This window comes from Salmo salar, chromosome ssa20 (assembly GCF_905237065.1).
Source record: "Salmo salar chromosome ssa20, Ssal_v3.1, whole genome shotgun sequence".
NCBI classification, from domain to species: domain Eukaryota; kingdom Metazoa; phylum Chordata; class Actinopteri; order Salmoniformes; family Salmonidae; genus Salmo; species Salmo salar.
In genome coordinates this window covers 23,682,314-23,710,307 of record NC_059461.1, presented here as the reverse complement: position 1 = coordinate 23,710,307, position 27,994 = coordinate 23,682,314, and the positions used below count along the sequence as shown (strand labels likewise).

Here is a 27,994-nt window from a genome sequence, read left to right as displayed (position 1 = left end):
GCACAGTGGGTATATTTCGGTCCTTTGGCTACCACGTAAGAGCATGAAGCGAACCCATGCACAGACACCGTGTGAGAGCGAAGTCTTGCAACGTCATTACGCTTAGTCTACCTTTAAATTGACAGTCAAAGCAGTCACGTCAATTTGGATTATTTATTGTAAACAAAAAAAACAGGTCAATCTATTAATCACGTTGTTGAAACAGTAATAGTAGACATCTTTAATATTCAATGACTGTTCACTAAAATAGTAAGTATGCTTTTTTCATGTACAATTCAAACCTTGTGGTTGACATCTCTAATTAGGTACTATATACATTATTCTTGACTGATCCAAATGTAAAAACTACTGTAGACATAGAAAAAGTTAAACATTACCTCTCGAGCATATAATGAGAAGTCCAAAAATAGATTCAAGGAGGAAAAAACGACTTTAGACGGTTTAGCAACAAAACCGACGCATGCAGAACTTTGGGGCAAAAAAAGACAGGGTTGGCTAAGATTGTTGACATGTAATCTATGAGCACTTATCTCAAATATTTAGTTGTTGGTTATCTAGCAAATTATAGCCATATTAGCATAGACATAACACCTCAAAACAAGACATGGTATCAAGAACAAGATGAAACTAACTGAAACGAGCCACCTACAATTCCCCATATGGCAGCTACTTGTCATTGTTGCTAGCTATCCAGAATCACAACGCGGACTTCTGCCCCATTGAAGCGTGCACATCGTTTTCGTGACGTTCTCAGCTAACCCGTGTATGCCTTACCTAAAACAAAACCAACAATCCCTACTGATCCCAGTCTGGGGAGACTCCTCCCCATCTATAGATCCCTGATTAGTCTGAGTCACTGTCTCCATCGCTTTCTGCCTCCTTCACATCCACACTGAACTTATACTCCTGATCACAGCCCATGTAGGCATCACTCATGAAGTACAGCGTGTAGTTGTGAATGCCCAGCACTGGTGCAACAAAGTCCAGCTTCACCTGCAGTGGGAGAAAGGGGCACAGAGTGAGGCCAAGCACTGCTGACAGAGGGCATTCACCTTTAAGATTATTTGTCTACTTTGTTTTTACACCCACAAGCCATATGCAACAATTTTGTCAAACATATGCAGTTGTCTGCAGGTATTCATTGGCTCCACAAGATCAGATTGATGTGTGGTATTTAACTGACCTTGGCCTTCTGCTGCAGTGTCAGCCTCTTGATGGAGATCAGGCTGTTGGATTTGGGGTCTCCAATCACCACCCACCAGCCCTCCTCACGTTTCTGGAACAATAACAACATCAAATGTTAAAACATGGACATTGTTGAGTTTGTGCTTTCTGAACAAATCAGTATGGGAGTTCTGACAAGCTGGTGGTGATGCTAGGTACCTGGGGGAAGAGTGGGGCAATAACAGGCCCAGTCACCTCCTCTTCTCTCTCCAACTGGACCAGAACCAAAACTGGACCTCCACTGTGAACACAAAGATATGATCAGACACCTTCACCTACTCAGTTTCTCTCTCATTCTCAATGTTCTATAGACTCACTGGGCAGTAGTAGTAACTAGTAAAAACATTATCAAACTCCTAAGCAAATTGACAGTTTCCTGTGGTACTGATCTCTTTATATTCGGTCAAGCTATTTCCCCACAAAGATTCCCCTATACCTCTAACAGCCCCCATTTAAATCACCTCTTGATGTTCTCCTTCTCTGCCACCTCGTAGGACAGTTCAATGTTGGGGTAGCGGTTACAGAAGCGAGCCACGTCAGCTATCTGTGTGTCTGAGAGCTGCAGCAGCCCACTACGATCCTCATCCTCCATCTCCATAATGTCAAAGATACTCTCCACACCCTGAGAAATACATTGAGAGATCAGCTTCAGGATCCACACCCGAGCAAGATGTTCATTGCTTGTCTGGTAAATTAAAGTGTTACAAATGGATAGAGTAACAGGCAGTAGTGGATGTGTTACCTTGTCTGTGCAGCGTTTGATGTGCTCCAAGGTGAAGTAAGGTAGCTGTTTGAGGTAGGAGTCCTTGGACCACATGGCCTGGGTGACCATCTGGGCCAGCTCCATAGCAGCCAGCGCAGGGCTCAGCCAGCCATTACTGGACAGCACATCTACACAGGCCTGGATCAAACGCACAGCCTGGACAAGACAGAACCATATACAGATTTTAAACACTAGCATAACTCAATATGACCCACTGCTCTCTCAACAGTTCAACACTAGGTCATACCAGTCTTAAGGTGCCAGCATGCTTCAGTTCGGCTGGCGCCTAGCCGATCCCAGCTAGCCGAATTGAACGAGTGTGCTTGCGTACGCCTTTAAAAAGACCTTTGATTGAAAAACGAGGGAAAAAAGCGGCAATAGTACTGTTTGTCCATTTTGAGAACTCATAGCCCAGGGTTACTCAACAGGTGGTCTATTTGTCCCCCCAAGTTTTCAAAAATGTTTATAATAATAATATGTTTTTTGAGACATATGTATAAAAACTGTAAAAACATCAGGAAATCAGCTTCAAATGATTTTACATTTGGGAAATCTGTTCCCAATTATTTCCACGCATAATAGAGACACGTGATCATATATAGATGTAAGCAAGGTTTTAAATTATGTTTTAGTCAAATATTGTATACAATACCTGTCAAAAGTTTGGACACATCCACTCATTAGTTTTCTTTTTTACTTTTTTCTACATTGTAGAATAATAGTGAAGACATCAAAACTATGAAATAACATGGAATCATGTAGTAAACAAAAAAAGTGTTAAATCAAAATATATTTTATATTTGAGATTCTTCAAAGTAGCCACCCTTTGCCTTGACAGCTTTGCACACTCTTGGCATTCTCTCAACCAGCTACCTGAGGTAGTCACCTGGAATGCATTTACATTAATAACAGGTGTGCCTTGTTAAAAGTTAATTTGTGGAATTTCTTTCCTTAATGCGTTTGAGCCAATCAGTTGTGATGTGACAAGGTACGAGTGGTATACAGAAGATAGCCCAATTTGGTAAAATACCAAGTCCATATTATGGCATGAACAGCTCAAATAAGCAAAGAGAAATTACAGCTCATCATTACTTTAAGACATGGTCAGTCAATCTGGAAAATTAAGAACTTTTAAAGTTTCTTTAAGTGCAGTCGCAAAAACTATCACACGCTATGATGAAACTGACTCATGAGGACCGCCACAGGAAAGGAAGACCCAGAGTTACCTCTGCTGCAGAGGATAAGTTCATTAGAGTTACCAGCCTCAGAAATTGCAGCCCAAATAAATGCTTCAAAGTTCAAATAACAGACATCTTAACATCAACTGTTCAGAGACTGCGTGAATCAGGCCTTCATGGTCGGATTGCTGCAAAGAAACCACTACTAAAGGACACCAATAACAAGAATAAACTTGCTTGGGCTAAGAAACACAAGCAATGGCCATTAGACCGGTGGAAATCTCTCCTTTGGTCTGATGAGTCCAAATTTGAGATTTTTGGTTCCAACAACCATGTCTTTGTGAGATGCAGAGTAGGTGAACAGATGATCTCCGCAAGTGTGGTTCCCACCGTGAAGCATGGAGGTGGTGTGAGGGTGCTTTGCTGGTGACACTGTCAGTGATTTATTTTGACTTTAAGGCACACTTAACTAGCATGGCTACTGTACCACAGCATTCTGCAGCGCTAGGCCATCCCATCTGGTTTGCGCTTAGTGGGACTATCATTTGTTTTTCAACAGGACAATGACCCAACACACCTCCAGGCTGTGTAAGGGCTATTTCACCAAGAAGGAGAGTGATGGAGTGCTGAATCAGATGACCTGTCCTCCACAATCACCCGACCTCAACCCAATTGAGATGGTTTGGGATGAGTTGGACCACAGAGTGAAGGAAAATCAGCCAACAAATGCTCAGCATATGTGGGAACTCCTTCAAGACTGTTGGAAAAGCATTCCAGGTGAAGTTGGTTGAGAGAATGCCAACAGTGTGCAAAGCTATCATCAAGGCAAAGGGTGGCTACTTTGAAGAAACTCAAATATAGAATATTTTTTTGTTTAACACTTTTTTGGTTACTACATGATTCCATGTGTTATTTCATAGTTTTGATGTCTTCACTATTATTCTACAATGTAGAAAAAAAGTTAAAATAAAGAAAAACCCTTGAATGAGTAGGTGTTCCAAACCTTTGATTGGTACTGTATGTTTGGGCTTCTTGCGGTCAACTTGCAGTCTACAAATTATTTGTAATTAAGTTCTGGCCCCCAACCATCTGCTCAAGAACAAAATTGGCACGCGGCTGAATCTAGTTGATGATCCCTGCCATAGCCAAAATACACTTCCTCAAAAGTAAAAAAAACCTCAAGAAATCTGTCATTAATTTACAATTTTTTTGCAGGGGAGATCTTAGTCACACAATTTTGCTTCTGACTAGGATGTTTGGTGCAGTATTTCGAAAAAATGTGCATGAGGACGAGTCGTCTGAGAGAAATTACAAATAACTTAATTGAAGAATCCCTACTGTTGATCAAATCGACGAACGAGGGGGTGTAGTCCTCGGCTTCCGACTTCGGCTTGCCTCTAGAAAAAAAGTTGTGCCCGAACAGCCGGAAAAACCCTTGCCCATGTCCAAAACGTCATCATAATATGTGGATGCCTTTACTGCTCTACAGAGTCCATTTACCACAGCTAAGATTCCACCAAATTATCTATCAATGTCTCATTCAGGGAGCTGTTCGCCAATCCTCCTCACCTTGCTGAGGATCTCCTCTGTGTCTGACTGCAGCTCAGCGCTCAACTGCATCCTGGACAAGTGAGCCTGCAGCAGCAGGTTGGTCTTCACGTGTGGGTCGTTGAACTTGGGGTTGTTCAGTTTGTGTGGTACCTTCTGGGCCAGCTGAAAACACCACATATACAACTTGATTAATGACGAGTGTTTCCGGATTAGTATTCGTGAGCAATTTCAATTTTTTCCACTTCTACATGGGTATTTGAGTGGGTTATGAGTCTGCTCATAATGCATATTATGATTATTGTTGTGCATTAGTGTGTTTACCTGTCTGAGCAGGTTGTCCTCATGGTGTCTGATGGGGATGTTCTTGTACTCCGCAGCATTGGAGATGATCTCAATCAATCCACGAATCTTGGTCTTGGCGTTCAGGGACATACTGAACAACTCTGATACAAACACAAATAAAATATGTCAGTAACTCCAGAACTGTTGTTCATAGCAACACGTTATATACTCAATGATGGATGTATTCTATGTCAACAGTTGTTTAGTCTTTGCGATGGTTCACAGTATAGGTGATGTGACTGATACAGCCATATTTAGTGACAGTGGGTTGTTGGTTGTGGTAGTTCTCACCGATGGTGGTGTAGTTGATATAGTAGTAGGCAGCGATCATGCCCAAGTTAAGAGGTGCCACGTCCATCTCATCCTCGATGCTGATGCACTTGGACTGCTCTAGATCATGCAGGGTGTTCTCCACCAGCTCTGACAGGTGGTCTGACAGGTGACGGTGAGACATGCCTGCAGGGGAGATGGAGATGCAGCAGTTTAACAGAAGACTACACATATACTGGTAACTGCCAAAATAAAACAAACACTTGAGTAAATGAGGGATACAAAGTATAGTGAAAGCAGGTGGTTCCTGAGTTAAGAAATTAACATCCCATCATGCTTAGGGCCATGCTGGGCAGGATATTATTTTGCCTACCATGGCTATGCCCCCATAGGATGACAATGCCCCCATCCACAGGGCGCAAGTGGTCAAAATGGTTTGATGAGCATGAAAACGATGAAAACTAAATGCCATGGCCGTTTCAGTGACCAGATCTCAACCTAACTGAACACTTATGGGAGATTCTGGAGCAGCACCTGAGCCAACTTTTACCACCACCATCAAAACACCAAATGATGGAATTTCTCATAGAAGAATGGTGTTGCATCCCTTCAATAGTTTCAGACACTTGTAGAATCTATGTGAAGGTGCATTGAAGCTGCTCCGGTTTGTGGTGACCCAACGCCCTATTAAGACACTTTATTTAGGTGTTTCCTTTATTTTGGCAGTTACCTGTATGTCTGGAAAATAAATCAACTTCAACTAAAAGGCATACAGTCCGAAACCTGTATAGCTCATCTGTAAGAATGTCAACAGTAGAGAGCAGTCGCAGTGCTGTGTGTGTCTGTCTCACCCTGCAGGTTGTAGTAGTTGGGGTTCTGGGTCATGCGGCGGTACAGGAAGGTCCAGGTCAGGTAGTCCACTGCGTCCTGTTTGTTCTCCACCGTCTTGGTGACGATCTCAGCGTTGAAGTGGTCATGCATACAGTGGTCCAGGTGAGATTCCACCGGCAGGGGCTCATACAGGAACTTCTTGAAGAAATCCTACATTGGAGAAAAAGAGAGTAGGTTATAAACGACAGAATGATGGAGTACGAGAGATAGAGAGGGACTGAGTGAAAATGGAGAGGGCGAATAAATGAGGATATTGCCAATGTACCTTTTTGGAACCCTGACACATGATGACACAGCGTCCCTCATCGTCCTGCAGGGGCCGGTTGGCCTTGCCCACCATCTGGAGCACATCGTAGATAGGGTAGTCCACGTAGCTGGGGACAGAGAGGACATGGTCACTAACACACACTCAACCTGAGGCAGGACGTGGTTCTGACGGGTATAGATTAGGAAATGTAGTCATCACCAAAACCAGTGTCGTAGCTACTTACGCATGGATTTTGCCGTTGTAGTACTGGGTGTCCATGATAACGACCAAGTGAGCAGAGATGTTGGTGCCCCAGCAGAGGGAGCGTGAAGCCACCACAACCTGGACTGCACCTGCAGACCGAAGACCAGACACAGCATGTCATTTAACAACCACAGCCCATAATTCCTCTGACTAGGCATCAGCAGTTCTAATGGAGTGGCATGTTGTACCTGAGTTGAAGAGCTGCTCCACGATCCTGCGCTCTATGGTGGACAGGCCCTCGTGCAGGTAGCCCACCCCATTGGCCAACGTCTCCTTCAGAGTGCCGTCCGTCACCTTCTCCAGGAAGGGAGCCAGGTCCTTCTCAGTGCAGTGCAGGAACCTACAGGGAGATAGGGACATATGTTACTGCTCTGAGACCTCAGGTTACAACACCTATCATTACTGGATACCTATTAAGAGTTTTAACCCCTTGCATCCCTCAGAGATTAAAGGGTGAGGTCATGGGTCTGACCTCTGAGGGACCACGTCAGCAGCACAGAAGGTGAGGATGTCAATGGCGGTGAGGCGAGTCTGTCGGCGGGATGGGACGAACACCACGGCCGGTTTGGAGGGGGAGTGCTTCATGATGGCGTGGTACACTGGCTTGGCCATGGACAGCAGGCGAGTCTGGGTGTGACTCACATTGAAGCCCTGAGGAGAGACTGGCATTACAATGAGGTACAATTGAGCAGATGATATTACCCAGCCAAACAATAACAGATTTTATGGCCAAATCCTTATTGGTGGCAGGTTGATGAGGTTGATGATGATAACATGTTAAGACATTACGGTCATGGTTCAGACCTGGATGTGCAGCTCCAGAGGGACAGGCCTGACGTTGGGGTGGAAGTTGAAGGTTGCGGTGGTACTGCAGCCCAGCCAGTGGGCCACGTCTTTGGCGTTGGACAGGGAGGAGCTGAGGGCCACGATGCGGATGGGACGCTCAATCTGAGATGAGATGTACCTCATCCTGGAGCAGATTACCTCCAACACAGGCTACAAGCAAGACAATGAGTGTGAATATCAATGTATTTTACTTCACATGCCAAACAAGTATTGTATAGTTTATATCTAATCAAAGCACTAGGCAGGTGTATATACAGGTTTTATCAGTTTGGATTCATGGCCTTACACCGTTCTCTCCTCCAATGAGGTGAGTCTCGTCCACGATGAAGAGGCTGACGTTCTGGACGTTCTTCCTCTGCTTCCAGCGGCGTGACAGGATGTCCCATTTGTCCGGGGTGCTGACGATGATGTCACCCTTCCCCAGCAGCTTCAGGTCAGTGCTGGTCTCTCCTGTCAGCAACACCACCTTCTTATTCAGAGCATCCTGGAACTTCTGGTGCCAGTCAACAAACACCTGGACACACAGGAAGATATTAAACGGATGTGTAAGGAATGGGTAAACAGTGTGAACAATTAAAAGTCAGATGAAAACAACATTATGTTAATAAGGGGGGCAATCTGCAGTTCCTACATCCAAATTAATGATATGTACCCATTGATTCTTGAGGAATATAATTTCTAAATGAGCGTAGCGTAGTTTTACTGTCCTGCCCCATCAGAACCCAAAATATAAACTTGCTTTAATCCAACGTTTGTAAACAATGTAAATGTAAAAACAGTCCATATTGATAACTGTACCTGTTCAGCCAGAGCCTCCATGGGTGTGATGTAGACACAGCGACCCTCTGCGTTGTGCAGCAGCATCCTCAGGATGGCAAACTCGGCACAGATGGTCTTCCCACTGCCGGTCGGGGCTCCCACAAACACGTTGTCGTCACTGTTGTACACAGCGTTGAACACTGGAGGAAGACGGACAATGCCACACAGTTTACTCACAGTGTAAGCACCAAAAGGTATAGAGGCATGTGCCTGATCGAAGTTATTGAATGGGCCACATTGGTCTGTTGTTAGAAACTGTTAGCCAACATGGTGCCGTCTTACCCTGCGTCTGGATGGGGTTGAAGAAGGGGAACTTGTTCTGGTAGAGGGTCTCGAAGGCGGCATTACGGAGGGCTGTCACAGGCAGGGGCTGCAGGTCCAGCAGCTCAGTGGGAGGGGGGTACTTCTCTGGCAGGATCAGGTGGCGGAAAGACACCGGCAGCTGGGTCTCACAGGCTGAGAGAAGGAGAGAGATACATTTTCAATGGACATCCTCTAAAGTCTATTTTCTCATACAGTTTAATTAACTGCATTTGACATATTTAGCAGACGCCCTTATCCAGAGCGGTTTACAGGAGCAATTAGGTTTAAGTGCCTTGCTCAAGGGCACAGAGACAAAAAAAATTTTTACCTAGTCAGCTTGGGGATTTGAACCAGCGACCTTTTGGTTACTGGCCCAACACTCTTAACCACGAAAGAAATATATATATATATATAATATCTAGCCAGAGGATTGTCACTCACACAGCCAACGGTCCGAGGCCACACGGATGAAGTACTGCGGGGGCAGGGGCTCAAACACGGGCACAAAGAAGGTGACCAGGTGCTCATCCTGGGCATACTTGGCCTTGAGCAGGAAGTACTCGTGGTGTAGGATGACCTCACTGTCCACATCCTCCACCAGTATCCAGAAGGCCTCTGATGAGCCATGCACCTGTATGTGCCACAGAGAGCAGTGTTAACGGTTTGTCTGTGTTACAGTAAGTGAATCCTGTTAAACTGCTATAGCTTGACGATACTAAAACAGATTCACATTTAGAAACCACTGACCTTGTCATCCCACTGGAAGTCTGGTGTGATGGTGAGTTCCACCTTCAGTGTGGAACGGGTGATGGGCTGCAGGTGGACGGCCAGGTCCAGTTTGGGGAACTGGTGCACGTACTTGTGGATGGTCTTCCCCATCTTGGGCATGCGGATCAACTCACCTGAGGGACAGAAGGACTTTAACAACCAGGGATGAATCAATGAAAATGTAGTGTTAGTGGGTGCAGGTCTGAGGTGGGGCATTTGGAGCAGACTGCAGAGCAGACTCACCAATCTCATTGTGGTTGAGGTCATAGAGGCGCTCGAAGGGGAAGTTCTTCTTCTCAATCTTCTTGATGACTTCCTCTGGGAGCTTCCTGAACTGACGCAGAGGAGACATGGACTGCCACCTGTGTAGGAGGGACACATCCACACAGGGAAGAACATCGCATTTCATTCTAGCCTCATCATGTAATTCACTAGCACTGTAGACTAAGGTCTTAAATCAGTGAAAACTAGGAATAAACAGCAATGGTTAACTTACATCCTCTTGTCAATCATCTTGCAGAGGTTCATGGTCTTGTCTGTGAGCTGGGCCCATCCCCTGCTCAGGACAATCTCAAAGATGGCTCGCATCAGTCTTCCAGCACTCTGAGGAAGAAAACAGATAAAGCTAGAATCAGAAGGTGAGACAAAGCCACCTTTCTCAAATTCATCGACAGAGCTATGGATGCAAGGTCTGACCATCCATGATTTCAAAATCATAGTTAACCATGTTGCCGATATACAGTGTTTGTTTACATTTACCTTGTTTACAATCATTTGAGTAAAACATACTTCTATTTTGGGTACTGATGGGGTACAACAGTTGAACTAAGCCCATGAGGCATTTATAAGTTATATTCTTCAAGAATTAATATACAGTTGAAGTCGTAAGTTTACATACACTTAGGTTGGAGTCATTAAAACTAGTTTTTCAACCCCTCCACAAATTTCTTGTTAACGAACTATAGTTTTGGCAAGTCGGTTAGGACATCTACTTTGTGCATGACAAGTCATTTTTCCAACAATTGTTTACAGACAGATTATTTCACTTATAATTCACTGTATCACAATTCCAGTGGGTCAGAAGTTTACATACACTAAGTTGACGGTGCCTTTACACAGCTTAGAAAATTCCAGAAAATGATGTCATGGCTTTAGAAGCTTCTGATATTCTAATTGACTTCCTTTGAGTCAATTGGAGGTGTACCTGTGGATGTATTTCAAGGACCACCTTCAAACTCAGTGCCTCTTTGCTTGACATCATGGCAAAATTTAAAAAAAATCAGTCAAGACCTCAGAAAAAAAATTGTAGACCTCCACAAGTATGGTTCATCATTGGGAGCAATTTCCAAATGCCTGAAGGTACCACATTCATCTGTACAAACAATAGTACGCAAGTATAAACACCATGGGACCACGCAGCCGTCATACTGCTCAGGAAGGAGACGCATTCTGTGTCCTAGAGATGAACGTACTTTGGTGCGAAAAGTGCAAATCAATCCCAGAACAACAGCAAAGAACCTTGTGAAGATGCTGGAGGAAACAGGTACAAAAGTATCTATATCCACAGTAAAACGAGTCCTATATCGACATAACCTGAAAGGCCGCTTAGCAAGGAAGAAGCCACTGCTCCAAAACCGCCATAAAAAAGCCAGACTATGGTTTACAACTGCACATGGGGACAATGATCATACTTTTTGGAGAAATGTCCTCTGGTCTGATGAAACAAAAATTGAAATATTTGCCCATAATGACCATCGTTATGTTTGGAGGAAAAAGGGGGAGGTTTGCAAGCCGAAGAACACCATCCCAAATGTGAAGCACGGGGGTGGCAGCATCATGTTGTGGTGGTGCTTTGCTGCAGGAGGGACTGGTGCACTTCACAAAATACATGGCATCATGAGGGAGGAAAATTCTGTGGATATATTGAAGCAACATCTCAAGACATCTGTCAGGAAGTTAAATCTTGGTCACAAATGGGTCTTCCAAATGGACAATGACCCCAAGCATACTTCCAAAGTTGTGGCAAAATGGCTTAAGGACAACAAAGTCAAGGTATTGGAGTGGCCATCACAAAGCCCTGACCTCAATACCATCGAAAATTTGTGGGCAGAACTGGAAAAGTGTGTGCGAGCAAGGAGGCCTACAAACCTGTCTCAGTTACACCAGCTCTGTCAGGAGGAATGGGCCAAAATTCACCCAACTTATTGTGGGAAGCTTGTGGAAGGCTACCCGAAACGTTTGACCCAAGTTAAACAATTTAAAGGCAATGCTACCAAATACTAATTGAGTGTATGTAAACTTCTGACCCACTGGGAATGTGATGAAAGAAATAAAAGCTGAAATAAATCACTCTCTACTGTTATTATGACATTTCACATTCTTAAAATAAAGTAGTGATCCTAACTGACCTAAGACATGGAATTTTTACTAGGATTAAATGTCAGGAATTGTGAAAAACTGAGTTTGAATGTATTTGGCTAAGGTGTATGTAAACTTCCGACTTCAACTGTAAAATAACTATACAAAAAATGGATGTAGCAACTAAGGATTCTAGCTTTAACAGTCAGAGTCTGGTAACATACTTAAAACAACTCAAATCAAGCAAACAGAAATGGGCTTACCTGTGTCACATAGACCATGTCAGCCATCAGAGCAAAGCCCTCCAGTTTGAGCTGAGAGATGTAAGCCTGGAGCAGCACGTTGATCTGTAATAAGAACACACACCTCAGAGCTGGTTCATACCAACAGGGCTCTAGTAATACATACTGCAGTGGTGTACCAGATCATTGATCAGTGTTAGACCTGGGCTCAAACAGATGTGTACTTGTTAATTAAATACTTATTTTCTGTGTATTTTAGTATTTTCAAATAATGTGGCCCGAATCAACTACTTCTATTGGATTTCCTATAAATAGCCTACTTTTTGAAATTATCTTAAAATACTTATTTCAAACACATGGGTTAAATGCATGGGAGTGTATTTTAGTCAGTGTATTTGAGTATTTCCAAATACATTCCAATATTAAAGTGCTTGTCGTTTCAACAACAACAAAAAATGAAATGTCTTTGAAAGTAATTGAAATAGTATTTCAACCCAGGTCTGATCAGTGACAACATTGACACATGTAGTATACCTTAGCACTGGGCTCCTCAATGCTCTCCTTCACTGGAATGGGAACTCTCTCCAGAAGTTTCTGCAGCTCCAGCTTCTCTTCCTGAAATAAATCCCCACATGTGAGTATTCATGTATCTGTAGCATTTTACTAGTAACTAGTTTTGTGTAGATCCAACCAAAAGCTCCCCCCCCAAAATGTGTGGGCTTTAGTAATTGATGTAGTATCCCAGAGTGGTGTATACCTCTCTGACAGTGATGTTCCTGAACTCTGAGGAGAGGGAGAAGACGCGGAACAGCTCAATCTCACTAAGGGTGGGCTTCAGCAGCTGGTTGTAGGTCTGGATGGAGTTGTGGGTTATGTAGAAGTGACTGGCGATGCGACCCAAGTCAGTAACCTTCAGGGAGGGATGCGAAAAAGTTGCCCAAAATATAATCTATTATGCACATCAATTTGTCTCATTCATATCAATAGCATAATCTTTTTTTTCACCTTCTTAGAATCTTGAAGAGAGTTCGCAATTGGTCATTGATCCGCCTGAACAAAAATAACATGTGTAGAGCAGTGTGTACCTGGAAGGCGCCGGTCCTCTTGTCGTACTTGACCAGGCTGTTCTTGTCCAGCACGTTGGCTGCAGTGTGGATCAGGTCCATCCTGCGACGCTCTAGCAGGGGGTCAGAGCTGCGGTCGTCATGGGAGACCCCGTACAGGGTGGGGTTACGGAGCATACGCACGTACAGGTAGGTGTAGCCCAGCCAGTTCACTGCATCCTGATGAGGAGACGAGAGAGGAGTGAGCACTAATGATTCTAGCCGACCAGTTTCTGTACAGGTAAAGTGCAGTCTCAACAGCACACCACAGAATGTCTGTATGGTTACTTGTGGTGAGTTGTGGGTAGGGCTGTTGCGGTGACCGTATTACCGCCACACCAGCGGTCACGAGTCATGAAGGCAGTCAAATTCCACGTGACCGTTCAGTCATGGTAATTTGGCTTCTCCAAGCTCTGATGCTGCTGATGGTCATTAGTAGCCTACCAAACTTGCTAACTGCCTGGTACTCAGCACTCTAGTGTCCCTCTAACATCAATGAAAATGTATTCGAAAATCTATTCAAACACTTCATGAGAGCCCATGTTGCTCAACATTTCTATAGGCTATGAAATTGTGCGAGTAAACAGTGTGACGGCCTCTATTAAAAAGACGAGGATGCCATCAGCTTTCTATAGGCTAGGCCTACTATATTTATTTCTCAACTTTCCAAATATTTCGTTTATATTTAGAACAAGAGTATAGCCTACCTGGCTGGCATGAAAATAAACCACAGGAAAAGCATATTCCATTCGCTATTTAAGTACAGAGATTACATGTATTTTTTCCCGCTGCCCCTGTTTCGATATAGGTGCATGATAATTGTCCATTCTAAATCAAAACAAATTTCACACATATATTATTTAGTATATGTAAAGACAAGATTAAATCAAGAATAGTCTGATGGGTGACAATATCACGTGAATTATATATTTTCACTTGTGAATGATGCCCTGCAAAAGAAACAATGCCTTTTTTTGGGCAACTTTTTCAAATTATAGTCGCACACCTCATGTACTGTAGCCTATCCCATACGCCTATATGTTTTAATAAGGTTTGTATCAAAACTAAAGTGGCCAAATAACTTCTTAAAATTAAGGACATTAATCTGCTTTACAAGGGGTGTTGAGCCTAACTGGCATACTTAAGAAGCAGGTGAGTTTCAAGTTTGGGGAAGATCCTTTTACCCATATAAATGCACCTTTATAATAATAGCAGTACATGCATAATTGCATTGGCGGTCACTTTTGATAAATGCTATTTTCCGCTAATGGAATATCTGCGCTTATAGCCTACTGTCATGTGCGCATTGCTGTGCTTATAATGTGAAAAAGCCTAATAATTTATCAACATTTTAAGCTAGATGTTCTGATCTGTTGCAACAGCCACATGGCGTAAAAAAGTTAATGCTAGTGGTTGTATTCATTTGGGATCTTTCGCATCCCACAACTGTCCCAGACTGTGTTTGGAATATTAATTTCTCGCACAGAATATGTTGACTTTTGTACTATGGAGGATAGTAGATTGCTTTTGCTGTTCATTAGGCCTCTTGTTGGCATAGAAAAGTGAATGTGGACAGTTCTTCCAATATCTTCGGAATTGGATTAGGACGCCCCAGATGCATCCGTCTTCACTTGTAGCCTGTGAGAAAGACCCAATCACGTGATGGAGCCCACAGCACTCAGGGAGAAGGCCACAATGGCCACTGGCCGCAAAAGGCATGGATTTGTTTAGGGTGCATTACGGCCACACAAATAGGATGCCACTGTGAAATTAGTCATTATCAAGTGCTTGTCAAATTGTGAGTGACTGATGTAGTGTGTACAACCTGCGCAAAAAACTAAGCAGAGCTCCTGACTTTCAAGCAACTTTTTGCAGCCTTACAATGTATTACAAATCTAAACATATAGCCCAACGTTTCTATAACAACTAAAGTTACATGAATAACTCTAAGCATATAGGAGTACCTATTTCTTTGTTAACCACTCAACACAGAATAAGCGCATGTGCGCACTCCCTCAAAATACCATTTTTATTGTTTTCAGTTTTGTTCAATTGCATTCTTCATACTATAAAATAATGCCACGGAATTCTAAGCAAACTTGTCTGCTAAATGAACTAGTGTAGCCCACATCCATTTAGCATAGCATGATCAGGACCTAACATAAGGACAACTCTATGCTATTCTGTTCTTCTGAAATAGACTACATTTTCTTCATATCATGCTTCTTTAGACTTGTCTAAAATAAATAATGGACTTATTGTGATGGTGTAGGCTATATTACATGGATTTATTGTGAAAGTGTAGGCTATATTACATGGATTTAGACTTTAAATGTAGATGTTCCAAAGGTCAGCATCAGTGGCTTGTAGACTATGTGTGGAAGCCAGGAGATACTAAATGTGTTTGTTAATTTACGGCCAATTACCATGAGACCGACAGTTATTTGCTTGACAATTACCAGTTGACAAAACTTTGTGACCGCCACAGCCCTGGTTGTGGGGGGGTGAACCCCAGTTATACACTCACCTTAGCATTCTGCACATTGCCCAGTACTATCTCAGCGTTGAGCATGTCTGGCAGCTTGGACACCATCTGGCTCTCGATGGGCAGCTGCTGGTTGAGCAGAGACAGGTAGTACTGCAGCTCTCCGTGGGATGTGATTAGGATGCCCTCTCCCTTGGTGTCGTACTGAGGACGCCCAGCTCGACCAAGCATCTGAACACAGAACACAGTGAGGTGTCATTCAAACTCACAAGCACGGCCAGAGTTTGAAGATTATTTAGCTAACAAATTACACTGTGCTACAATGAAGTCTAGCCCTGTGTATGCATCTCAGTCGTCTAACCAGCCAGTGCAGACTAACCTGTAGAATGTCCAGGGCTCCCAGCTCTGTCCATCGGCCTTTCTCTGGGCTGTACACCTGGGTGCCTTTGATGATAACAGTATGAGCAGGCAGATTCACACCCCAGGCCAATGTGGCTGTGGACACCAGCACCTGAAACAGACGGACAAAGCCCTTTCAGTGAGACAGGTCCGGTGACATTGTAACAATAACTCTGACTGTATAGGAGCAAGGGAAAGAGGTTAGTAGATTTAGAAGAGACTAACCTGGATGTGGCGATCAGCAAAGAGATCTTCTACCAAGGTACGGTCCACTCTGGTCATACCAGCATGATGGATGGCAAAACCGTAAGGCAGCAAGTCCTTAAGCTCAAGGTTCTGGTGGATTAAAAAATGTATATACTTTTTCGAGGATTTTTATTTTATTTTTATAATCAGATTGTAAGATTTGGATTTCAATGAAGTGCATAGATTGACAGCTAAAATCAGTCTCCAGGTCAGATGAGCTCACCTTGCACTGCTCTGCTTCAGTCCTGAGGACCTCGGTGGAGGCTGAGCCCTCCCTCAGGAACAGCCCCAAAGTGTCCTTCTCCAGACACATGTCCCTGATGGCCCGGGCCGTCTTCCCAGTCTCCTTCCTGGAGTGGACAAAGACCAGCACCTGACAAACACAAGTTAGCACAGGGATACTAGATTGTGGAACTCTCTGTTGCTCTTCCTCTGATAAACAGACATTAGGATTTTCTAGAACTCATGTTTTGTGTTGGTCGCAATGTGGAGTCAGATGATGGTTACAGAACACAACTCAATTGACCCAGCGGGTGTCCGGGTTAGGGGAGGGTTTGGCCGAAGGGGGCTTTACTTGGCTCATCGCGCTCAAGCGACTCCTTGTGGTGGGCCGTGCGCCTGCAGGCTGACCTTGGTTGTAAGTTGAACAATGTTTCCTCCAACACGGCTGGCTTCTAGGTTAAGCGGGCGGGTGTTAAGAACAGGGATGCAAACTAGTGAGGGCCCAAAAAGGTGACACTTTTTTGTTGTTGCACTGAAACATGTAAAAAAAAAATCCCTCCTGGGGAAATGCAGGTTAACGAATTAAACAAAGAATATGATCTAAATGATCAGTCTCTGTGTGTAAAGTAAAAAGTGGTTAATGTGAAACTAACTCACAGCTAAACAAATGTAAAGAATGCAATCCAATGTTATTTGTTGCCTAGACTTCACTGCAAATGACACTCAAGCATTGAGAAAAAAACAATACATTAATATTGCAGTTAGCCATGACAGCCTTTATAATAGAACGCTTGTGACCACACACTTCTAAATATTACACTTGGGAAAAAAACATCTTAAGTAGAAATAGAATGAAACAAAAGGCATTCTATTTTTGCTCTAAGGCTACATGTGTACAAAAATAAACTTCACTGAGTAAAAAATATAATAATCCCCCTTCACACACACACACACACACACACACACACACACACACACACACACACACACACACACGTTAGTCAAGTTCAACACAACAAAAGCAATATCTTTGGCCTACATTGCATTTTACACTTTGCCTGTGGACATCTGTTCCACAATGTGCCAGCACAGCATGATATCAGTTATGCCAACAAAGGGTCTCTTTCAGGCAGAGAGTACACCTGGCATAACCCTTTTTATCCACTGTATTGAAAAAGTGAGAAAGTGTGTGGTGTTCCTTTCACCTAGCGGCATCCAGTTTAAGCCAGGCCCAGCTCCACTTGTTTAACAAGCAACATCTCATTTTCATCTAATTCTCTCATTCTGAAAATTAACCACATACTGTAAAGGGAAAACATTAGTTCACAGATAGTAGTTAGTTCGTTAGCTAGTTAACATGTCACACAGATTGCCAGGGTCCAGTAACCAACTAACACGTTATAACTTGAGGAACGGCAAAGAGTTGTATAACGTTACCAGTTAATATTATAGCGAATTGGTTAGGTTACTAACGTTAGCTCATCTGAAGTAACGTTGGCTAGCTAACGTTAGCTGTCTGACTTTATTAGTCTGCTAATTTTCACACCATGAACTCAATTCTTTGATCAGTAAAGTTGGCTAATGTTGCTCAACATTTCTCTGGCTAGCAAACTGATAATTCGATCCAGCTAGCAAGATACTTAACAATGCTAACAATTAGAGGTCGACTGATGAATCAGAATGGCCGATTAATTAGGGCCGATTTCAAGTTTTCATAACAATCTGTAATCTGCATTTTTGGACACCGATTATGGCCGATTACATTGCACTCCACGAGGAGACTGCGTGGCAGGCTGACCACCTGTTATGCGAGTTCAGCAAGGAGCCAAGGTAAGTTTCTAGCTAGCATTAAACTTATCTTATAAAAAACAATACATCTTAACATAATCACTAGTTAACTACACATGGTTGATGATATTACTAGTTTATCTAGCTTGTCCTGCGTTGCATATAATCGATGCGGTGCCTGTTAATTTATCATCGAATCACAGCCTACTTCGCCAAACGGGTGATGCTTTAACAAGAGGATTAAAAAAAAAAAGCACTGTCATTGCACCAATGTGTACCTAACCATACCTGCACCATGCCCGCTAACATGAATTTCTTTTAACTAGGGAAATTGTGTAACTTCTCTTGCGTTCTGTGCAGGCAGAGTCAGGGTATATGCAGCAGTTTGAGCTGCCTGGCTCGTTGTGAACTGTGTGAAGACCATTTCTTCCTAACAAAGACTGTAATTCATTTGCCCGGATTGTACATAATTATGACATAACATTGAAGGTTGTGCAATGTAACAGCAATATTTAGACTTAGGGATGCCATTTAGACTTAGGGATGCCACCCGTTAGATAAAATCCGGAACGGTTCCGTATTTTACTGAAAGAATAAACGTTTTGTTTTCGAAATGATAGTTTCCGGATATGACCATATTAATGACCTAAGGCTCGTATTTCTGTGTGTTATTACATTATAATTAAGTCTATGATTTGATAGAGCAGTCTGACTGAGTGGTGCTAGGCAGCAGCAGGCTTGTAAGCATTCATTCAAACAGCACTTTACTGCATTTGCCAGCAGCTCTTCGCTGTGCTTCAAGCATTGCGATGGTTATGACTTCAAGCCTATCAACTCCCGAGATTAGGCTGGCAATACTATAGTGCCTATAAGAACATCCAATAGTCAAAGTTATATGAAATACAAACGGTAGAGAGAGAAATAGTCCTATAATTCTTATAATAACTACAACCTAAAACTTCTTACCTGGGAATATTGAAGACTCATGTTAAAAAGAACCATCAGCTTTCATATGTTCTCATGTTCTGAGCAAGGAACTTATACGTTTGCAATTTTTGCCATGTAAAAAAGCTCTTTTACTTTCTTCTCCAACACTTTGTTTTTGCATTATTTAAACCAAATTGAACATGTTTCATTATTTATTTGAGACTAAATTGATTTTATTGATGTATTAGGTTAAAATAAAAGTGTTCATTCAGTATTGTTGTAATTGTCATTATTACAAATATATATAAATAAAAATCGGCATCGGCTTCCCCCCCGGGTCTTATAATCGGCATTGAAAAATCATAATCGGTCGACCTCTACTAACAACACTTGTTCAACCACACTTTCTCCCTCACCTCAAACGTTCCAAATGCCAGTTGTTTTTCGGTTACAGTTCATGAAGTACGCTTCATCCCCTTCTCATCCCCGTCTCCATGGTCAGGCTTGGCGCCGCTGTAAGTTAACTGGTAAACTGCCTTTCAACTTTCCTGCTGTCTTTCCAGAGCTCGCGCTGATGCTGTAACTAGCCAATCTCTTCTCTCTTCAGTCGCGTGCTGCATTCTGTTATGTGAACGACTGGCTGAGCCTTGGATACAGCCAGTATTGCTCCAAACACGCATCACTAGTTCACATACAGCCAGTAGTCATCCAAAGCCCCCCTCCCCAAACTTTTCTCAAAGGATCTACACGAATCACATAGGTCACCTATTTTGGATTCAAAATGGCAAATTTCGCCAAAAGGTGACTAGTTTGCATCCCTGTAAGAAGTGTGGTTTAGCGTGTCATGTTGTTTCGGAGGACGCATAACTCGACCTTCGCCTCCCGAGCCCGTTGGGGAGTTGCAGCGATAAGACAAGATCGAAATTAGGGAGAAAAGGGTGTAAAAAAAAACCCCCACAAAAAATGTAATAAAATAAAAGAACACTAGACTGAGCTGGCCTTACCTGGTTCTTCCCAGCATGCTCCATGACCTTCTCATAGACGATCTCATTCATGATCTGGAAGCGCTTGATGGCCTTCTTCTCAGTGATGCCCACATATGTCTGCTCCAGAGGCACTGGGCGGAAACTACCGGACAGAAAAGACTGTTAGCCTTATGCTTACAACGCAACCACTCACAAGATAAAACCTGTTAAACGGAAGTGGGATTATGAGTGTGGGAGAGATTGTCCCTCCTTCCTGAGCCCTGTCTGACCTGTTGTCGAAGTAGAAGAGTCCCTTAGCGGGGTCCACACGCAGGCAGGTGGCCACGTCCTCGTAGTTTGGCAGAGTGGCACTGAGACCCAGCAGACGCACGTCCTCCTGGGTCAGCTCCACGTTGCGGATGGTCCTGGCCACCAGCGACTCTAGGACTGGCCCACGGTCGTCATGCAGCAGATGGATCTCATCCTGACCATAAGACACATTCAGTTACATACAGTACTTACACCCAATGAGTTTAGAACCAGTTAAAAAAAGAATGTAAATGCTTGGGAAGTGTAATAATGGGATGTTTGACTAAACACTCGAAGGATCATGCATGAGGTCCACAAGAGGACCGTTTGAGAGTGTCTGTACTTACAATGATGATGAGGCGCACTAGCTGGGTGTAGGTGCGCTCGCCTCCTTTGCGCGTGATGATGTCCCATTTCTCTGGGGTGCAGACGATGACCTGGGTGGCGTTAATCTCCTCTTTACACAGCTGGTGGTCTCCGGTCAGCTCAGACACTGTGATGCCGTAACTGGCTAGACGCTGGGATGGAGGGAGACAAGCAAAACTGATCAAACAGGCCATTATGCCTTATGATTAATTATACAAACACAGCTTCCTTGGCAATTCAAACCCTTGACAGCATGAAACACTGAGTTCTGACCCCATAGAAAGGACAACAAGTCTCACCTTACTAAAGTTCCCCACCATCTCCTGTACCAGCGAGCGCATCGGAGCAACGTAGATGATCTTGAAGTCGTCCAAGTTTATGGTTCCGTCCAGGTTGATGTGCTTGCCGATCTCCCTCAGCATTGCCATCAGGGCCACGTTGGTCTTGCCTGCCCCCTGGAGGCACCCAGGGGAAAAGACAGAGGGAGACCATAGCATGCCCATTAAAAAAAATGTAGAAGTAGGAATAGATATAGTCCTTGGTTCACTCCAGACCTGTCTGCCCTTGACCAGCACAAAAACATCCTGTGGCGTTCTGCATTAGCATTGAATAGCCCCCGTGATATGCAACTTTTCAGGGAAGTTAGGAACAAATATACACAGGCAGTTAGGAAAGCTAAGGCTAGCTTTTTCAAACAGAAATGTGCATCCTGTAGTACTAACTCAAAAAAGTTCTGGGACACTGTAAAGTCCATGGAGAATAAGAGCACCTCCTGCCAGCTGCCCACTGCTCTGAGGCTAGGAAACACTGTTACCACTGATAAATCCACTATAATTGAGAACATCAATAAGCATTTCTCTACAGCTGGCCATGCTTTCCACCTGGCTACCCCAACCCTGGTCAACTGCCCGGCACCCTCCACAGCATCCCGCCAAAGACCCCACCATTTCTCCTTCACCCAAATCCAGATAGCTGATGTTCTGAAAGAGCGGCAAAATCTGGACCCCTACAAATCAGCCGGGCTAGACAATCTGGACCCTCTCCTTCTAAAATTATCTGCCGAAATTGTTGCAACCCCTATTACTAGCCTGCTCAACCTCTTTCGTATCGTCTGAGATTGCCAAAGATTGGAAAGCTGCCGCGGTCATCCCCCTCTTCAAAGGGGGTGACACTCTAGACCCAGACTGCTACAGACCTATATCTATCCTACCCTGTCTTTCTAAGGTCTTCGAAAGCCAAGTTAACAAACAGATTACCGACCATTTCGAATCCCACCGTACCTTCTCCGCTATGCAATCTGGTTCCAGAGCTGGTCATTGGTGCACTTTAGCCACGCTCAAGGTCCTAAATGACATTATAACCGCCATCGATAAGAGACATTACTGTGCAGACGTATTCATCGACCTGGCCAAGGCTTTCGACTCTGTCAATCATCACATTCTTATTGGCAGACTCGACAGCCTTGGTTTCTCAAATGATTGCCTTGTCTGGTTTACCAACTACTTCGAAGACAGAGTTCAGTGTGTCAAATCGGAGGGCCTGTTGTCCGGACCTGTGGCAGTCTCTATGGGGGTGCCACAGGGTTCAATTCTCGGGCCGACTCTCTTCTCTGTATACATCAATGACGTTGCAATTGCTGCTGGTGATTCTCTGATCCACCTCTACGCAGACGACACCATTCTGTATACTTCTGGCCCCTCTATGGACACTGTGTTAACTAACCTCCAGACGAGCTTCAATGCCATACAACTCTCCTTCCGTGGCCTCCAACTGCTCTTAAACGCAGGTAAAACTAAATGCATGCTATTCAATCGATCACTGCCCGCACCTGCTCGCCCGTCCAGCATCACTACTGTGGACGGCTCTGACTTAGAATACGTGGACAACTGCAAATACCTAGGTGTCTGGTTAGACTGTAAACTCTCCTTCCAGACTTGCATTAAGCATCTCCAATCCAAAATTAAATCTAGAATCGGCTTCCTATATCACAACAAAACATCCTTCACTCATGCTGCCAAACATACCCTCGTAAAACTGACCATCCTACCGATCCTCGACTTCGGTGATGTCATCTATAAAATAGCCTCCAACACTCTACTCAACAAACTGGATGCAGTCTATCACAGTGCCATCCGTTTTGTCACCAAAGCCCCATACACTGCCCACCCTTGCGACCTGTACGCTCTCGTTGGTTGGCCCTCGCTTCATACTCGTAGCCAAACTCACTGGCTACAGGTTATCTACAAGTCTCTGCTAGGTAAAGCCCCGCCTTATCTCAGCTCACTGGTCACCATAGCAGCACACGCTCCAGCAGGTATATCTCACTGGTCACCCCCAAAGCCAATTCTTCCTTTGGTCATCTTTCCTTCCAGTTCTCTGCTGCCAATGTCTGGAACGAACTGCAAAAATCTCTGAAGCTGGACTCATATCTCCCTCACTAGCTTTAAGCACCAGCTGTCAGAGCAGCTCACAGATAACTGCACCTGTACATAGCCCACCTGTAAACAGCCCATCTACCTACCTCATCCCCATACTGTATTTATTTATGCATCTTGCTCCTTTGCACCCAGTATCTCTACTTGCACATTCATCTTCTGCACATCTACCATTCCAGTGTTTAATTGCTATATTGTAATTACTTTGCCACCATGGCCTATTTATTGCCTTAACTCCCTTATCTTACCTCATTTGCACTCACTGTATATATACTTTTTGTTCTCTGTATTACTGTATTATTGACTGTATGTTTTGTTTATTCCATGTGTAACTCTGTGTTGTTGTATGTGTCGAATTGCTATGCTTTTATCTTGGCCAGGTCGCAGTTGCAAATGAGAATTTGTTCTCAACTAGCCTACCTGGTTAAATAAGGGTGAAGTAAAAAAGAAAAGAAAAATATATATAAAAAAAAGAAAATAGTGATAAGTTAGAAAACATAACAGAGAGTTCGACAGTGGCATTTTCTAAACATATGCAACATGACAGCGCGCTGAGCAGAGAGCAGTGTATTATGGGGAGAAGTATTATAATTGACCGTGGTTTATTTACTAACCGTAGGAGCGCACACAAGCAGGTTCTCGTCGGTCTCCATAGCAGTCTTGAACAGCTTGCTCTGGATGCGGTTCAGGGTTTTGAATCCTTCGAAACCTGCCTGGGCATACTTGGGAAGCTTCTCAATGACCACCAGCACCTAATAACACAGATAATAAATTAAGAGGCTTGGTAGAAAGTTCTTGAAAACAAGACCATTCACTTGCTAGAAGCCTCAGTACTGACTACAGCAAAAAATGAAACATGCACAGGCGCGCTCACAAACACACACCTCATCGTCAGCGAAGGGCTTGGGCTTGAGGGCAGGAACGTGCACCTCCTCGTAGCCTTTGCGCTGCTTGCGGAAGGAGCCGTCTGGTAGCTGGCATCTCTTGTTGGCCATGAAGTGGCTTCCCTGGGTGAAGGCCAGGTCCTCCAGGTCCAGCAGTTGTTTAGGGGCCATGGACTGAGAGGAGGGGGGTAAATGATTCAAGTTAGTATTTAGCATCAATGTATTCATATTAAATGCGTGTGGAATTGCAACATGTGTGCCGTGTTTGCAATGTATGTGCAAATCGTCTGTGTGATACACAGTGGTTAGACAGGCTATATTAGTGTGTGCATTATTCATGGTTCTCCTTCTCACCTCTCCGTGGTCGATGTCCATAGACTCTAAGTCATTGTCCACGCGAGACTTCCTCACTCTCTCCCTGCGAGATCGCTCCTCCTAAAGACATGAAAGACCAGCCATTGTTTGAGACCAAGGGAACCAACATGAAATCATTAGGTGATCATTTGTTAATTTACTTCAGTCTGTTCCAATATGTTTCTATACTGTGTAATATAAACAATGATTTATCCAGTGACTAATGCAACAATGAAGATGGCATCTTACCCTAATAATATCCTCCTTCTCAGTCTCCTGCAGCTGGTAAAGAACTTTGGACAAGTCTGGATCTGCCTCCATCTTTCCTATAATCTTCTCCTTTTCTGCTTCGCTCTGAGCACTTGCCAACATGGTACAGTACTGGACTGGGAAGGAGGAGAGAAATTGATTATGAGTGACCTTTCAAATTTGGCAACGCAGGCTGCGATTTCCTCCATTGTGGAAATGACAGGTACTCACTCATCCGCCGATGCTGCCGAAGGATTTTGATGAAGTCGAAAGTGTTGAATCCCAACAGTAAGACCAGCTGGTTCTCACATTCTCTGTCATCACTGGCCGTCTGTGGAATACAGAGACACAGAGTCAGTCAGAGACCAACACATCCACACAGACACACTGAAACAAATAAAACACACCTTGAGGATCTCCAGAACCTCATCTGCTTTCTTCTGAGAGATTATGGCATCGTCATAGAAACGGCTGAGCTGACGCTGGAGCCAGAAGGCATCAATGTCACGAGGGTGTAGCTCCTTCTTCTTGGCTGTCATCACATCACCTGTCACACCAAGCTACAGGGGAACATGGAGATGCATGTTTCATTAGTGCAATGGTGAAAAAAGACATTGTAGTTTAGTATGAATGTGTGTTGTCATGTAAACGAGGGGTCTTACGTTGGCCGTCAGGGTGCAGCCCAAGTCTGCTTCCTCTCCTTCACTCTCTTCATCTGAGCCATCATCTCGCACCTCCCCAAACTGGTCCTCATCACCCTCCTCCTCATCCGATTCAAACTGGACGTTCACCCCGTATGTTTCGTCAATGTTGTCATCTGTGTGTTGAAACATTGATTCATTTGAGTGCATAATACTGAAATAAAGGCATGTTCCAGTTGAGTGAACATAATGTAAACATTCCTTCATCATTGTGTTAATTTCCTTACCCATGTTCTGGAGCTCCTTGTCACCCCCATAGTCACTGATCTTCTTGCCCAGGTTGACCAGCACGTGGTAGCGTGTGTCATCTGCAGGCCCTAGTAGCTGCTCCACTTCACGCCGTCTCTCCTTGTCCCTCATCTTGTCATTCTTCAGCACAGCCAGCACCTCGTCAGCTGCTCCACACAGGATGTCTCTTGGCTGCGGAGACACACATCACAGACATATTCAAGTCATCATTGATTTGAATAGAACATTGTTAATTCCACCATTATATATTGTCTGCATAGTGTTCTTCAATCTTTTCAAATCAGTGATTCTTGAGACGGACACATAATTGCACAAGTGCCTTATTGATTGTTTCTCTGACCTGATCTCCCAGGGCAGCTTGGATGAAGCTGAGAAGGACTTCGTAGGTCTCCCTAGTCTCCTTGGTCTTAGGCTTGTACACAATGCCCACCATCTCATCAATGCCTTCTGACAGGAGGGTGAAGCCCTTCATCTTGTTCATGTCGTGTCCGTCCTCATCTCTCTTCCTCCTCCTGCACAGTTTAAAAGACAAAGGTGGAGGGACGAGTCATATGTGGGTTAGTTAGTCAAGAAGTGATTCAGACATGCACCAGGAAATAGACATGAAGAGGCACTTGTAGTTACTTTGCCCGTTTCTCTCCTTGCATTGAAGGTTTGGTCCTCTGGGACTTGTCACCCATCTTGGTTCCCACCAACTTTCCCACCAGGGACAGCACCTCTCCCGTGGGCTCATCGCGCCTTGTGCGGTCAATGAGCGAACGGTCCGCTTGTAAGACCAAGTTGGAGTTCTATTATTGGACAAGAGACAAAAGATAAAAGGAGGAACTGTAATGCAATGTAAACTTCCCCACACCAAGTTATTCTTATGTTGGCTGGTTATACAGTTACTGAGGCACAAAAACAACTTATCTTGAGGAATTCGTGTTTCCCAACATTGGACAATCAACTGTCTAGCTAGCAGACTAATGTTGGTTCGCTAACTTGTCTCGCTAGTTAGCTGGTAACTGGTCGGCAAGCGCGGCTGGTTAGTAACCCGTAACTTTAGTCAGTTTTGGTTGTTAAAGTTATAAGGCTGTATCCAACTACGCTAACTAACGTTATACTGCGAACTAGCTACATAGGCGCAACAAAACAATAGCCTGAGTGAACATATTTCCAAGTAGTTAACGTTAGCTAATTTAGTTCAATTTCATACTCACCGCTTTGTATTCATACTGCAAGCTACGCGCAGTAACATCTGCCATTGTTGAATGAACGTAACCGCACTTTTGTTGTTCAACACTGGAAAAACGATGGCTAGTTTGCGGAGCAGCCCGCTAATGTTGGTGTGCTTTAGATCAATAAATACAGATAAGCAGAAATCCTCTGTATCTATAGATATATCTATATATACACTTAGGGATACGTGATGTACTTTTTGTAAATAAAAGCGTTGGCCATACGTCCCGGAAAACACGATGTAACAACAAGCGTCTTTACTTCCGCTTCCGTCCGTGTTATAGGTCAAATTCGACGTTACATTTTTTTTCTACAATGCCCTCTATCGACTCTTTGAAGCATCACCGCTCTGGCCAACTTTATTATTGCAATGATTTGGTTTTATAGAATCTTAACTCTGTTAAGTGGGTTTAGCCTCCCCATATGTTAGTGCTGCGTCTGCTAAGAAATGATTTATTTTATTGCACATGCGGTATTACACTCGCCCCACGAACTCACTCAACACAGTGTCCCTGGTCCAAACCCCAGACTGTTCATCCTCAACCAGCACTGACTGTATTATTAGCCAGACTGGGCTTTGGTGGCAATTATATAATTGCAAGAGATCATATAGGTTTGTGAATACTGCCCAGCAAAGGCATAGCTAATAATTGGGCTGCTGAGCCATTCTTTAAAAAAGTGGTCATGAAATTGCCTGCAGTTGCTCAACTCGCTTTGTGATTGTACGTACTGCAATATAGTAATATAGTTGTAGTGTATAGTCTAATCTCTATTGCACAGCCTATTTCATAGTCAACAAAATGATGTATTGCATTTTAAATCTATATGCAGGCTAGTGTGTGTATCATCTCCTGGATCTTTTCCATCACTAAATACTTACATACCTGTGCGGCAGATCACCCCAGTCTCACCCAGGGTCAAATTATCTGGACACACACACACTAGCTTACATATAGATTTAAAATACTGTCCAGTGGTATCCACTATTTCATTCTGATCCTCTAGATGTTTATCACCCAAGTGCCGCA

The 27,994-nt window shown here is 43.8% G+C and overlaps 1 protein-coding gene across 1 annotated transcript; it reads right to left on the bottom strand.

Annotated features, from left to right (window-relative positions):
- Positions 1-139: 139 nt before the first annotated feature.
- On the bottom strand, positions 140-27,249 carry LOC106579886 (U5 small nuclear ribonucleoprotein 200 kDa helicase). The gene is made up of 44 exons (XM_014160217.2): positions 26,948-27,249; positions 26,373-26,536; positions 26,089-26,260; positions 25,727-25,919; positions 25,461-25,615; positions 25,206-25,358; positions 25,030-25,129; positions 24,799-24,935; positions 24,550-24,630; positions 24,196-24,369; positions 23,926-24,063; positions 21,176-21,331; positions 20,858-21,028; positions 20,492-20,685; positions 20,241-20,364; positions 16,523-16,672; positions 16,279-16,389; positions 16,034-16,165; positions 15,697-15,885; positions 13,152-13,349; positions 12,824-12,976; positions 12,601-12,681; positions 12,088-12,171; positions 9,963-10,069; positions 9,710-9,828; positions 9,446-9,600; positions 9,140-9,329; positions 8,678-8,851; positions 8,375-8,535; positions 7,863-8,090; positions 7,535-7,726; positions 7,203-7,381; positions 6,919-7,070; positions 6,711-6,819; positions 6,485-6,593; positions 6,180-6,369; positions 5,350-5,514; positions 5,038-5,159; positions 4,735-4,878; positions 1,967-2,143; positions 1,686-1,846; positions 1,384-1,465; positions 1,184-1,276; positions 140-993 (listed from the first exon to the last, which is right to left on the bottom strand). The coding sequence occupies exons 1-44, from the start codon at positions 26,990-26,992 to the stop codon at positions 844-846; spliced, it is 6,414 nt and encodes a 2,137-aa protein (XP_014015692.1). The 5' UTR covers positions 26,993-27,249; the 3' UTR covers positions 140-843.
- Between the last annotated feature and the right edge of the window lie 745 nt (positions 27,250-27,994).

What these genes read in the sequence shown, in the direction of transcription:
- LOC106579886 (XM_014160217.2), bottom strand. Translation starts at nt 26,992, where the DNA reads ATGGCAGATGTTACTGCGCGTAGCTTGCAGTATGAATACAAAGCG. An exon ending in TGGTGGGGAACTTTAGTAAG is followed by an intron (nt 21,029 to 21,175) that starts GTGAGACTTGTT and finishes CCTCCATCCCAG; the next exon opens with CGTCTAGCCAGTTACGGCAT. An exon ending in TAGTGCGCCTCATCATCATT is followed by an intron (nt 20,686 to 20,857) that starts GTAAGTACAGAC and finishes TCTTATGGTCAG; the next exon opens with GATGAGATCCATCTGCTGCA.